We start from the raw sequence: 14,646 nt of genomic DNA, 5'->3' as shown, positions 1-14,646 counted from the left end.
TTTTTGCTGAGGAATTAAACCACTAAAACACTTTTTAGACAAACAGCAAAACCGTCAATTTTGTCCACGTGGCGGGTATTATAATATCATGCTTTCTAAAGAATAAGAAGTATGGGTAATCACGCGAGGGCTGCGTGGTCATTAGATGATGTGAAATTATAGTTTCGTATTACATTGTATTTACTTTGTAAGGGATTTCTACGTTTGGCGATTAAGTAGCCACGTTTTTGTTTACGATGACAAAGATTTGTAATAACACTTGCGTTAAGGAATCCAAAGCCAATTTAAAGGTCAAAAAATAACGATGTCTATTGTCTTAATTTGCACAATTTAAATATATTATATTTTAAAATTTAATTATAAAATGCTACATTATAATGGCAAGTCGTAGAAAATACATTTAAAACTGTTTTTTACTGCTGTTAAAAGCTCTTAATTTAAATACAATATAATATATTGTTATGTAGTTGTGTAATATCGAACGCGGATGTTTGCACAGCAGGTCACGTGACTCTATTTACATTTTTAAAACCCGACTACAATTGTTTTTAAATTTAAAATTTAGGTCTGTTTAGTGTTATCTTAAATTTTCGTTTTCAATTGATCATTTTCGGTTTGTTTTTAAGGAAATGTCGTGTCATTATATTTAAAATTTTGTTATGGTTAATTTAACAATAATAAACAACATAAACATTAAAACTTTCCTGTTCAGGAAATTATCAAATTTACAAAATTTAAAATGAAGACCAATTTAGTTTAAAAATAAGGAAAAAAATTTGCAACAATTTGTTTTTGCAAATGCAATTTTTTTATAAGTCATGGAATTTTACCTAAAAAATTATTAAAAATAACCTGGTTTTAAAATTTTTAACATTATGGTGCAATATACGATAAAATAATTTTAACAGCAATACGTAAACATTTCATAGTAAAAAGGTAATAAACGTTTTAGTTTAACGGCCCTCTGTCAATATTTTTATTGCCTAACTTGCACCAGACAAATTTACAATCAACTACTTAGAAAAATTACCGCTTAAAATTACCCGATTTTTTTTTTTTTAAATCCCCTTTAAACATTTTTAAAAAAGTTTGCTATGTAATTTTCCCTTAACAATAAAACTGTTTTTATTCTAACGCAATGTCGCTAAATTGTTTATTTTTTGGTTAAAAATTCGAAGAACTATTTAATTAATCTTCTTTTGTAAATGTTGTCCTTTTCTTCCAACTAATTACTCTTCGCATATTTTAATTATTAACTAATTTCTTATTAAAATAAAAAATCATAAAGCAATATACACTATATGACGTCAAAACTACGTAATATTTAACTTACGGGAGGTAAAAATGACGGAAAATAAATTCCATATTGGTTGATAGTTGTATACTAACATAAGAGTTTCTTTTCTTTTTAGTTTTATGTGGGCCATAACTTTACGCATATTACGTCACTAATATAAGCTTTACTAAAATTATTTATCTTTGGTATGTAAAAATATAACAGTTATATTTTTAATAATTTATGCTTAAACAAGCATCCTGAGTTCGATCCTTAGTAATCTCATGCTGTAGCGCCCTTGAGTAAGGCGCTATAAACGGTATAAACTCCAGCTAAGCCAGCACCTAATCAGCAACTTATAATATATCGGACAATTATATTCTATAATATCCAAAACTGCAACAGGCAACTCGAGACTGGGTCGGGGTAACCAATGTTACTTTATGTTTAGGTCGCGCATTCGACCTTACCACAAAAAAAACATAGTTTTAAGTTTTACATGCTAGTTTAAAATATTGTTGTTTTAAATGGTTATAACTATAGCCAATTTGTTACAGGGACAGCTTTACGACAGTAAACAAATACAGTTTGAAAAATACAAGCACTCTCCACCGCATTAAATCCATACAAGTTTAACACAAATGTTTGTACAGCCAAGAGTTGTTGTTACCAACATAAAGTCATGGGAGCTCATCATCGTAAAAGTTCTAAATTAAGAGTATTTAACATAACAGTAGCCACATGTCAATCATTAACGACAGTAAACATCTAACTTTATTGGGGCTTTTGACGTTTTATTTTTTCCTTTTTAGTTTGATGGATTTATTGTTGTCACTTTGACAACTTTGCAAACGCTAGATAATTTTTTTGATTTCGTACGATTATATGCTCGGTAATACCATCTAGCGGCACGAAATTTGCAAGTGTATATTATCATGATATTAACAAAAGTTGTAACAAATTTTACCATAAAATTATACTTGACATTCTTAAGCAATAAAATAAATTTATCCGAAATAAAGTTACTGAAGGATTTTTTGACAACATTTTAACCATCGGACCAATAAAAAAGTAAACTTTTAAAGAATTAAACAATTTACAAATTTTTTACTGGCGCTACTAAGCCCTCATATCTAAAATTTATACATTTCAATTAACAAAAAAATATATATATAATTTTATAACTTAAAAAAAGTTTTTTGCAAATATTAATTTATATTTCAATCTTATTTTTTACTCGGTTGGGGATAAACTCTTGTTTACTACAAAGAAAATCGCATTTTATCTTAAATCAATGAGGCGTAGTATTTGTTCGCCGATTATGACGTAACTATTTCTTTTATCAATAGTCGCCATTATTCAGCGATGAGGCTATTTTGTTTCAAGTTTCGGTGTTTTATTCTTGTTTAGCTTATGGACAAATTCACTGCCTCAGAATGGAGATACAGAGCTGAAGGTAATAAACACATTGTGGTATGTAATGGTAAGGGTAGAGTGCTACGTCTACAGAAAAAATGGGCCGACAACCAAGCGGAAAATGGCGTTACCAATAAACTAAACTGCTACGAGGAAACAAAAGACGAAGTTTCGAACACAAAAGATTTCCCCGAGCTTGAGTTTATTTCCCACATCGCTCTACCCCTTTTAAAAGGTTGTCTAGCATGTCATTTGCCCATTCAAGTAGAGCTAAGCGAGGTATTTTTTAGAGAGTTACACGATATTATTGAGAAAGACAGACCAGAGTTTCGGGAACACAAAGTTCTGGATCCCTTAAAGCCATCTCTACTAATGCAGGACCATTGTTACATACCTCACAGCCCTATATACAAGTGTTGTGTTGCTGGGGGACTAGTTTTATCTCCTGATATAATAAGTGTAGAAATAAAGCTCAAAAAAGGATTTATTTCTGAAGGAGATATATCCCCCGATCCGTTGTCGAAAGAAAAATTGTGCAATTTCTGTTCAACGCAATTGTATCGCCGCTATTGCAAAAATAGATATAAATCGTGTTCATATTATTGCCCTCTTGATTTATTTTCTGGATGTCCGACTAGAATAAAAAATGCATTGTTTTCAATGATTCAGACTCCACAGAATAACATCAGGGTGTTTAAAAATGGTGATGTGATTCACTCACAGGAAATAATGGAGTCAAATGACGACATGCAGTTGTATGATACCAATTCAAAACAAACTAATTTATTTGAACTTCTGTATCATTTTTTTCGAAACTCGAAATTTAAAGAAGTGAATTCCTATGTCGATGTCGGCTTAGTTTTAACAGATATTGTGACCCAAACATTGCTACTTAAAATAACCGACATTAAAAACCCAAAACCAGTTTCAAGAAAAAATCAAGCAAATTGTAGTGGGGCAAAATATAAAGCAAAATTATCAGCAAATATATGCCAACAATATACAGAAAAATGCAAGAATAACTGCTTTCCTAATACACAAACTCTGAAGCAAGGTTGTATTTTAGATCTGATATTATCAGCACAAAAAGTATGGACAACAAATATGATTGACATTGAAAAAGCCCATTTAACTATCGAACAATCTATAAATTGTGATAATAAAATTGATGTAGGTCTTGACTCCCCTTTTGATACAGATTCATGGAAAAAAATAACAGATTTCAAAATTCAGGAACCGAAATTTAAAAACCGGACTGAACAAGCTATAAATTTGCTTCAGCGTTTTTTAATTTCAAAATCTTTCAGCGATTGTTCGGTTATGGTGTCTATTCAACCTATTGTGAATTCAACCTTAGCTGAAAACCTCGTAAGGGAAATATTATCAAAAAAAATTTCGTCTCCCTTATGCCATATTGTTAAAGACATACATGGTAACCTAAGTTTAGTTTATATAGCTGTGGTTGATACAGATCCAAAGCCATCAACCAAAATACCAGAGTATATTGAATTGAACAAAGAAATTAAAGACTGGTTTGTAACAATGAAATCAAAAATATTGGACTAATAAATAATGTGTTATTTTTTAGGTATTAAAATATAAGAGAGTATTAATTGTAAATAATGATCTGATGTATAAATTAATAAGAGTATTTTTATTTTTCATAATATCATAAAACTTGTTGGTGTATATAAACGTTAAACTAGTATCATAATTGTTAGTAATTGTAAATCCAAGTTCCCATAGCTCAAAAATGTGATGATATTATTAATATAATTTTAAGGTGTAATATTTTAGGTTTTTAATATTTTATCATACACTCATGACCAATCTGCTTTTAATTTTTAGTTTTGTAAATTGACGTGCAATTTTTGTTTTTAATAATTTAGTCTAATTTTATGACTATGCATGACTTGAAACTTGCCATTAGTAATTGGACAAAATGCAGTATTTTTAATCATTTTAGCTAGCTTTTACAATGTATAAAATTTTAATAGTCTACCTTGTCGGCGTTGTTAAAATTTTTATCGATTTCAGTGTTTTATAATATTTACATGTTTTTAAATTCTATTTTTTTTTTTTTATCATTTAAGATTTGAACAACCTAAATTTGAACAAAATTGTCTTTCTCATTTAGAAAACAAAGATAAGAAAAAGAGTAATTAATGTTGTTTTAAATTTTGTAACCTAATTTTGTGTTTGTTATCTACCTGTTCCAATATGAATGACGATCAGCGCTTTACGGCTATTCTGGATGCTTGTAGAAAAGGACATATGCTTGTCGTGGCTGCGTGCCTGATAGAATCTGGAGATAAGAAAAATTATTACTTGACAAAAAGTTACACTTCAAAAGAGGGTAAGTTGGAAAAATTTATTAAAATTTAAATTTTTGTAATTTTAATTTAACATAACAAAAGTAATTTGGCAGTATTAATTTTTCAACACTGCTATTCTTGTATAAAAAATGGTGTCTTTGCATATCTTGAAACAAAATGAATATTAAAAAAACAATATTAGTGCTTTAACTAAATTCCTTGTTTTCATTCAGGCGAAAAATACACCCCATTTTTGATAGCTGTAAAGAATGGTTTCACCCAAATAGTTCGATTGTTACTTGATCAATTTAACGTGAATTTATCTGATCACGTCGGCACTTTAAATTTTGATGGATTTTTAATTGAAGGTAGGTTTAAATATTTAAAATAAATAACTCTAAAACTTTAACTTTATCTCTCAAATGCCTTAATTGGTAGTTGATAATCGATTAAAAAGTGCAGTTAGTTTAATCATCCTGTATGCAACCATTATATTTATAATATCTTTTTTATAATCCTAAATGTATGATGCAATAAAAACTAACAAGGCAGTAAAACTTTGCAATACAATAATATTTTGTCATTTTTAAAAACTAAATAATATTTGAAGCTAGTAGTAATAAAATGTTTCTATTCCTAACATAGGAATTATACAACATTATATAACCTGTTACATAGTTTGTCTAGTTAAATTACTAGGTAATTGACTACAACAGTTGGTGAACTAAATATCATGTGTCAATTTCCTATCCTACAATTATATAAAAAACAAACTGATGTAAGCCTGTTTATCTTAACATGTAGTCAATTAAAAGGCTGATTTTTTGTACTTGTATCTTAATATAATTATCATGTTTTTATCTATATAGCTGTATCACCATTATGGTGCGCTTCTGCATGTGGTTATTTAGAAATTGTTCGATTGTTAGTAAGCCATGGTTCAAATTTAAATCAAACTACTGTAACTAGTTCAACACCTTTAAGAGCTGCTTGTTTTCATGGAAAATTATCAGTTGTTATGTAAGTTTATATTTATAAAACCTGATTTTATGGTAAATTGTTTAATTATTTTTTTCACCAGTTTATGTTGGTTTTAATGTGATAGGCTAAACCTTAATTAAAAGTCGATTTTTGTGTATTTAAAAATAATTACCCACTTTTAAAATGATTTTGTATTTTGTTGAATAATTTAAAGAGATCTAATTAAAAGACAAAGCTTAAATAAACCTTTAGCTAAAATACCCCAATAAATTATTTAGTAGAAAAAAAGGGAACTATTTTAAGCTAGTTTTGTAGCTCTAATTGAATTTAAGCACTGTTTATATTCAGATATTTTCAAAATTTTAATAATTTTTTTTCAGATATTTAATGGAACATGGAGCAGACCCTAACATAGCAAATCGCTATAGCAACACTTGTTTGATGGTATCCAGTTACCGTGGTAACTTGGAAGTTGTTGAGTATTTATTATTTAAGGGGGTCGACCCGAATATCAAAGCCAACAGTGGGGATTCCGCACTTCATTTCGCATGTGAAAGTGGAAAACTACAAGTGGTTAAAGCTCTTGTTAATGCAGGTAAAACTGTTGTTATGTTTGTGGGATTGTAAACTTAGTGTTAATGATTTAACAAAGTGCAAATACGTAAAATTTTCCGAAAGTATGTATTAAACCAAGGATGTTTAATATAAAAGACTATGTTATTTATTCGCCTGTTTTTTTTAAGAATTTAAACCCTTAACCTAACTTTATCGCATCCTATTTCCTAAGTTTTATAAATTACATCAGAAATTCCACATTGATTTTGTTTTGTTGAAGTATACTCGAAACTTAAGGGTAGAATCAAGTATCGGACTTTTTGCCTAAAAAGAATATGCGTGGGCGGTTTGAATAGCAATCTAGTTTATTGTTGAACATTTGAATGAGCGCATAGTATTGTTGTTAGTCATTTGCTTTAAAGTTTCGAGGCCATACTCGAAGGATAACAAGGGTAATTGGGACCACAAGAATGCAGACTTTACCGACCGCTTTGTTAGGGTTTTATTGATTAAATGTGGGACATGTTTTTGATGTTTAATTTGTTATGCTTTAAATTTTTAACATCAGAGTATGAATTTGAGTGTTTTGTCCAAAAATAGCCGATATTTATATTTAAAATTTTTTGTGTATATGTTGTTACATTGATTTTACTGTGCCCTAATTTATGGGGCATTTACTAGTATCACCACTTGTTTATTAGGTAAATTCATAGAAATTTTATGGTTGTTTGTTTAAGTCAATATGCACCTTTAAATAACACAGCTTATATAATGTTTATAAGTCTATTTATCGATTTACTTTCTGTTTATTAGGTTGTGACCTGACGATCAAAAACAAAAATGGATTAACAGCCGCTATGGTAGCAGCTGACACTTGTAAAGCTGAAATTGTTGAATTTTTTACAAAGCACCCCCAAATTGATACTCCCACCAAGGTAATTAATATTCTTATGATTAATTAACACTGAATGCTCGCAAATATTTTCCTTTGATCAGGTTACAAAAGCTTATTAAGTCAATTGTTCGCTTTATCGGAATTCCTTTGTGAAGAAAATTGTTCTTTATTCGCTTTTCGGCGCAGTGGTTATGATATAAAAGCTAGCACCCGGTTTTGTATTATTATTAACATTTTTCGCGACAATGTATTGTGCGCATGTCTAGCCCAAATATAGAGCTGTATTGTTATGTAAAGTTGTGAATTTTATTAATTGCCCCCCTACTACCTATATTACGCTGCGTGTTGTGAGAAAATATTGCTCAATACTGTTATGTAAGATTATTACATTACAGGCAAATTTATTCCAAAAATTTTAATAATCTTTAAAATCAATAAATATTTCATTAGATAGCGCTTGAATTCAAGAATTCAATAATATCGTGATAACACTTTGTAAAATATGTTTTTTAATTCTGTTCGTGACCTTTAGAACATATAATGTTATAACATGTATACATAACTGTTTTATAATTTATAGATAAGCCTTCTCGAGTTATTAGGAGCATCATATGCTAATGACAAAAACAGATACAACACTGAAAAAACATATCACTTTTTTTTTCTTGCTACCCTGATGCGCTCAAAAGGTGAGTAACATAATATAAACAATATTTAAACTTATATATTTTGGATAGCATTTCTTTTATGTTTTTGTAATATGACTTTTTGGTTTTTAAATATTTTATAGACTTTAAAAAAATCAATTTAATGTGGTCAAAAATGCAATATTTTTTTTTTTAGATAAGCTAAAAAAGAAAGTGCTTCCAGCTGTTGATGCTTATAATAATAGAGTAGAATGCCAAACCATTCAGGAACTACAAGCCATTCATGATGACCAGGTAATTGTAAATTAAATATTATTGGTAAAAAAGACGAAAAGTTTAATGTTGTAACTTAAAAAATTTACCTTAAAATTTTGGTTTCATTTTTTTATGTGAACTTTAAACCTTAAAATTGTACACTTCGCAAAATTTAAAAACCAAATATCAAAGGTTATTTTACGTTAAATCATATGATATTAATTATCTGGCTTATTTCAATATGCTGACGCACTAAGCTGTCATATTGCCAAACGAAGTCATAAAGTCTACATTATTTCGCCTTAGGTAATAATGTAAAATCATAACATAACCTCTGTCTGCTAGGATACTGTACTAATAAAGCACTAATAAAGCTATGTTGTTTTTTGTATATAGTTATGTTTATGCTATTAAGTTAGCTTACCTATGGCAAAAATGATTTAAAACACATAAAAAATATGCAAAATATATTCTAAAGTTTATTTATTTTTTGTGATATGTTTTACTAAGTTGACATAAGTTTGAAATTACCTTTTTAGGATGCCATTCATTTGGAAGCCTTAATAGTTCGCGAGCGTATTCTGGGTGTAAATAACATGGAAGTCGTCCATCCTATTGTATACAGAGGGGCTGTTTATGCTGACGGACTTCAGTTTAAGCGTTGCCTGAAATTATGGAAAAGAGCTCTTTACTTACGCCAACTCAACAAAAAACCTGCACACAATGATTTACTTCGATTTGCTGAGGTAGGTGGTTAGATGGGTTCAAAAAATGTGAAATTAAAGCATTTTTGTTTCCCATACTAGACTGTAGGTGAAATTTAAATCAATAAATATTTGTATTTTCAATTTTATTAGTAAAAAATTTAGTTTTTTATGTAAAATAAAAGTTAAAGGACATTTGGCATTTTAGATCCAGATTATATTCCTTTTTTTAAATTTTTTTTGGATAATTCTGTTATTATTTTATTTTTTTTTAGGTATATTCGCAAATGATAATGTTAAATGAATTAATCGATCTTAAAGATTTGGCCGAAGTAATGGAATCATGTATTAAAGAAATAACTTGGTCGAATAATGAAGTTGAAAAAAATAAGGTAAAAATAAAAAAACTTATCTGTAAAATTAAAAAAATTTAATTACGCTAAAACATAAGGCAAAAATAGGTATTAAACCTAAAAATCTATACAAATTGTGTAATTAACTACAATTAATGGTCTAAATTTATTAAATGATTGGTATAATTATTATAAATATATGTTTGTTAAATATATGACGTCGGTTTCTAGTAATTTTTATTTCGAAAGTTTACCCTACTTAAAAAACAAACACCGCAGCACAATGTTTTCCTATTCCCACGTTAATATATTATATTAGCACAATAGCCCAGCGTTATATGTTGTTTAAAAACCAGGCCTTGCCCAAACTTGATTAAAAATTGAAAAGCGAATTTACATAGCCTTGTTTTGCTATAGGCGCTGCTGGAGAGTTTATACAAGGACACTGTAAGCACAGATGGTAATTCATCACCTTCTATTTTAAGCGAATATCCTAGCAGTTCAGGCAAGGACTTCACGTCTATACAGGTAATATCAATATTATAATAATCGGTTAAAAATTAACCGGTATATTTGCCTAGAGGTTGCGTCTTTCGCTAATTATACACCGGTAAAAACGGTATCGAATTGTTTCAAATTGCGCAATAGTTTCGTTTTATGTTTTTTTTATTACGTTTCGCTTTTCCTGAATTTTTAAGGTAATTTTCTAGAAAAATTTCCAATTCTCTGCGGTAATGATCACTATCACGTGACGCTTTGAAGTCTGCTTTTTTCTCGTTTACCCCTCTCTCTCTCTCGCATTTTTCCCGTATTTCTCTCGTTTTTAAGAGCGCTTTAAAGCGATGTTGAAACGAGTTGTTTACGCGCTTCTCCCTTTTAAGGAAAAATTCTCAAAACTTGTGATTTGAATACGTGACGTAAAACACGACGTCATCTTTGACTTTAGATTGTTCGCATAATTCCACAACAATAATAAACTTGTTGATATTTCTTGGAAATACGCAGTAATGGTATTATTGCGCTTGTTTATTTGTATTGTGATTTAATATGTTGTTTATCCCAAAATTCAACTTGTTTTTTGCGAATTTTCTCGGGAAATGATGACGTAATTTTTTGGCTGATAAATTAACGGTTTAATGACTTTGTATTATCAATCCTCTTTTGTCAATTTTACAACGGCAACAAAAAAAAATACCAAAATTTTTTTTTTGTTATTTTCTAAATTTTTTTTAAACATTTTATTTTCAGTCGAATATAGCATCAGCGTGGAAAAGGGTAGAAGCGAACCTTCACACTTTATTATATTTTATAAGTATAGTGTGTAGAGTAGCAAAAGATGATAATGACACTTTTCAGTTCGGGAAAATGATTTACAAGTAAGTAAATATCCCAACTTAAGTCAATTTTTTTATTTAGCTTTTTTGTGCATTAATAAAAATAAAAAAAAAATACAATAAATATTACATTTATGCAAAAAAAATGACATAATTAATTTCATGATTTTAAAACATACCATAAATATTAATGTTCACATGAAAATTGATAGTGTATTATAATAGCAAAGTCAATTGTATATGGCTTATTTATTTAAATTAACGCACTTTTATTAACCCCCGTGAATTATATTAATCATGCTATTTCAATGAATTAAAATTTTAAAAACAATAGATTCGAAGTTGTAAGGCCTTTATTTACCTCCATTATGAATCGATGATTAATTGTAATCAATACGAAGTTAATCAGTAAATTCACACGTGAAAAAATATATTGTGAAAAAATATATTTGTTTGTTGATTAAATAAAATATCAATCTTTTAAAATTAAAAAAATCTGAAATTTCTTTATTAAAATTTTGGATACAGATAAATAATAATACCCAATGTCCTTACGCACGTAGTATAGACGTATATTAATAATAACTACCACGTTATATTCAGATTGATATTTAAATGTTAGAGTCGTCAGCTATATTTATATCTTATAACATCCTACCATATTAATATAGTGTTAAACCTGTTATATTTTATTTCTGTAAGGCTCAATGACTAAACAAAAATTTGGATGACTTATTTATAGAATTACGTAAAACTTAGTGTGGCATATAAAAATAATTTTTATATTTTTTTTTTTTTAATAATTTTTATTTTTTTAGATTTTTGAAGATGAATTATCGAGATATTAGCAAATCAACGTTATTACATATGGCTGTCAGCGAAAAGACATTGGTTGACGACTTTCATGTAAAGTAAGTGAAAATTTTTGTCAAACTGTCATATCCTATAATATATATAATTTTAATTAACATCAAAGTGTAAATAAATAATGGCCCTAATATTTTTGATTAAAAATTTAGTTTTAAATAAATTTTTTTTTATTAGTTGTTTAGCAAAATACTCAAGTGTTTTACAAAGGCTTTGAATTTTTTAAATTAGCATTTTATTTTCTAAAAGAAAATATCACAACTATATCATATTACGTTTAAGTAATTACACAGCGTTATTCGATATCAAAAATCAATTAGAAAAAAACACCGTTTAAGCGCATTTTATTCAAATTCGTCGTTTAATGGATTGTCTGATATCACCGAGTTAAATTTAATTCCCTTTTTTTATTTTAGGGATGTTTGTTGTTTTCCGAATGCTGACGTCACCAAATTTTTATTATCTTGTGGAGCGGATCCAAATGCGAAAACGTTAACAGGGAATACACCGTTGCATAATATTGTTCAGGTAATTTTCACATTAAAAAATTCTAAATTTTTTTTTTAAATTTGCCTGGTATTTTTTTTGCATTTCTCGTAACTTAATGTAGACCCCGTTTTTTTAAGTTTGAATAGATTTTTTAAAGTACTGCCATCAATATTATATATTTTTTTAATTTTTACAAATTTAAACTAAGTATTTGAAGGTATTGTGTTTTTTAATTCCCTTTTTATTATAATTAAATGGATTTTTAGTAGCACTATCACCAATAGTATAATTTTTTAAATTTTTAATAACTTTTAAAACATAGTAAGCATTTGCATTTTTAAACCCTTTTTATTATAACCAACAATATTAACATAAAGATCAGACTTTAACTTAATTTTTTAAATCCTGTTTTTTTTACAGTATGAGCGACCTATTAGCGACTTTATCACCCTTCATATGATAATTACCCAACTTCTCGAACACGGGGCACATTTTGACGTTTGTAACGAGTTACGGAAAACTCCGTTCGATTTAGCAACTACCGGGGTCGCGGAAATTATTCTCAAAACCCAAACTCGGATAACCCTGAAGTGCCTGGTGGCCCGAGCGATTCGAAGTCACGCGATTCCCTACAAGGGGAAAGTCCCCAATTCTTTGGCCGAATTCATCGAGTTGCATTGAAATGGTTTCCAGTTTTTCGCTTTTTTTTGTTTTTTATTTTTTTTTGTTTTTTATTTTTTTCCTCGTTTTAAAAAGTTCGACCGTATTTTTTCGTGAACAGAAAATTGCAATATCATTATTGTACAAACCCTGTAATCGCATTATTTTAACAACTTAATAAAGGTGTAAGTAATACGGACTTTTTTTTTTTTTTTTTTTGGTGCATAATTTTTCTAACGTAAAACGCTTCTAACTGCCAAAATAATTTCAGATGATTATTTTACCGCATTTATACCGTCCCTATATACTCGTATGACGTCATCATATCGTTGTCGTCATGGTAAATAAAACACGTCATCAGTATTACTCGATGTTAAGTTTAGATATTCACCCGAATTAGTATTTGGTTTTATTAATTAAAAATAAACAAACAATGAAATTTTATAAATTTATGAATTTGATATTTAATTAAAAATTTTGAAATTTTAATTTAAATTAAAAGCAATTTTTTATTCACATTTGTGTAATTATTATTCGCGTTGTTAATTTGTCGTTTGTTTTCGTCGTGCGTTTGGTGTATTTACTGTTGCAAACTATACAATGAAAATAAAGATGAATAAAAGTCAGTCCTTGTGATTTTATTTACCAGATACAAGAAATAATTTGTTTACAGGAATTTTTCTACTTTATTAAATATATAAACTAGGTCGCATTAACGTTGACCTACTTTGCTTAAAGCGTTGTGCGCAATTCAGGAGTATATTAATTTAATTATGTTTTAATAAACGAAGATTTTTTTAAAATAAAATAATTTAATTAAAGTTTTTAAAGAGTTGTCTGTATTAAAATAGTCTAACTACTGGTTGACGTAGTCTGGCAGTAGGCCAAATTTCATTTAGGACTTTACACCCTATCGCTCTTTGACGAATAGAAACTGCTGAAAAGTGACAGCTAGAATTAGCGAAGTTGTAATATCATAATTTTTATGTTTGCAAAACTTTCCGTGCAAATTATTTTGTTTTTTTTTTGCGAGGGAAATTTAAGCGATGAAATGCAATGGAATGACTGGTTATTATTTTTCGCTAAGTTTTAAACAGGAAGGTTGGTATGCCCGGATAATGCATATTAAATCACACTTTATTTAATGAAGATAAATTAAAAATATCTTCTACTACTACTTCCGGATAGTGAGCTAGGCTAATAAACAACAGATATTTTAATGAATTCCAAAATAAAATCTTAATATTTTTTACCCTTTCAATCTATTATTTTACATACTTCTTTATACAACATACTTAACATGAATGTATAGCAACCAAAATTATTAAGTGACATTTAACATAATACAAATTATTGGTAAACATACAATATTGCCTACCTTCCATTTTGATTAATCTTCTTTGCTGTCAATTTTCCATTTTTCTGTAAAAACTAGGTCAGGTTATAATTCTGCAAAATTTAAAATAATACAAGCTTTTTGTATTGTTTAACATAGTACAGACGACAATTTAGTGTATTTACATTTAACTTTTTACCATATTTCTAAAAAATGTTGCATATAATTAGAATGCTTTTAATTTGATAATGATGGGTTCTTAAAATTACAATATTGCTACAGCCAATTATTGTTTAAAGATATACATTATTGGTATCGTTTTTTGTCATTCTTTTTTATAATAAAAAGGAAAGTTGCTACCCGATTAAAATAAAGTACTTACCTTTGTAGTAAACAATAGTAATCTTTGTTTTATCTTTAAGATGGATTTGCAATAGGTAAATTACTTGATTTTATAAAACTTTACAAATTTAAGTAATATAGTTTAACATTTTTTTCTGCGGAAAAATGAAAAAGGAGTTAGAATATATATACACAAGTAACTATGCATGGTTATTATATGT

The 14,646-nt window shown here is 28.3% G+C and overlaps 2 protein-coding genes across 2 annotated transcripts; both read left to right on the top strand.

The window, feature by feature from the left end:
• The first annotated feature begins 2,599 nt into the window (after window positions 1-2,599).
• Window positions 2,600-4,831, top strand: LOC145743707 (inositol-pentakisphosphate 2-kinase-like). Its single transcript, XM_082561743.1, has one exon. The coding sequence runs from the start codon at window positions 2,690-2,692 to the stop codon at window positions 4,256-4,258; it is 1,569 nt and encodes a 522-aa protein (XP_082417869.1). The 5' UTR covers window positions 2,600-2,689; the 3' UTR covers window positions 4,259-4,831.
• Window positions 4,832-4,833: 2 nt separating this feature from the next.
• On the top strand, window positions 4,834-13,349 carry LOC145743697 (protein fem-1 homolog B-like). Its single transcript, XM_082561732.1, has 14 exons — window positions 4,834-5,048; window positions 5,241-5,375; window positions 5,877-6,027; window positions 6,369-6,583; window positions 7,357-7,478; window positions 8,019-8,127; window positions 8,282-8,379; window positions 8,880-9,086; window positions 9,320-9,436; window positions 9,815-9,925; window positions 10,646-10,773; window positions 11,550-11,642; window positions 12,015-12,126; window positions 12,508-13,349. The coding sequence occupies exons 1-14, from the start codon at window positions 4,913-4,915 to the stop codon at window positions 12,766-12,768; spliced, it is 1,995 nt and encodes a 664-aa protein (XP_082417858.1). The 5' UTR covers window positions 4,834-4,912; the 3' UTR covers window positions 12,769-13,349.
• Window positions 13,350-14,646: the final 1,297 nt, after the last annotated feature.

The sequence above is a fragment of the Corella eumyota genome, chromosome 1 (genome assembly GCF_963082875.1).
Source record: "Corella eumyota chromosome 1, kaCorEumy4.1, whole genome shotgun sequence".
In the NCBI taxonomy this organism is placed as follows: domain Eukaryota; kingdom Metazoa; phylum Chordata; class Ascidiacea; order Phlebobranchia; family Corellidae; genus Corella; species Corella eumyota.
This window is presented reverse-complemented; position numbering and strand designations above follow the sequence as displayed.

Bases quoted from the DNA above. Each gene is read 5' to 3' on its own strand.
- LOC145743707 (XM_082561743.1), top strand. From the start codon at position 2,690: ATGGACAAATTCACTGCCTCAGAATGGAGATACAGAGCTGAAGGTAAT.
- LOC145743697 (XM_082561732.1), top strand. From the start codon at position 4,913: ATGAATGACGATCAGCGCTTTACGGCTATTCTGGATGCTTGTAGAAAA. The intron at 6,584-7,356 runs GTAAAACTGTTG...TCTGTTTATTAG, and splicing joins TAAAGCTCTTGTTAATGCAG to GTTGTGACCTGACGATCAAA. The intron at 8,128-8,281 runs GTGAGTAACATA...TTTTTTTTTTAG, and splicing joins TACCCTGATGCGCTCAAAAG to ATAAGCTAAAAAAGAAAGTG.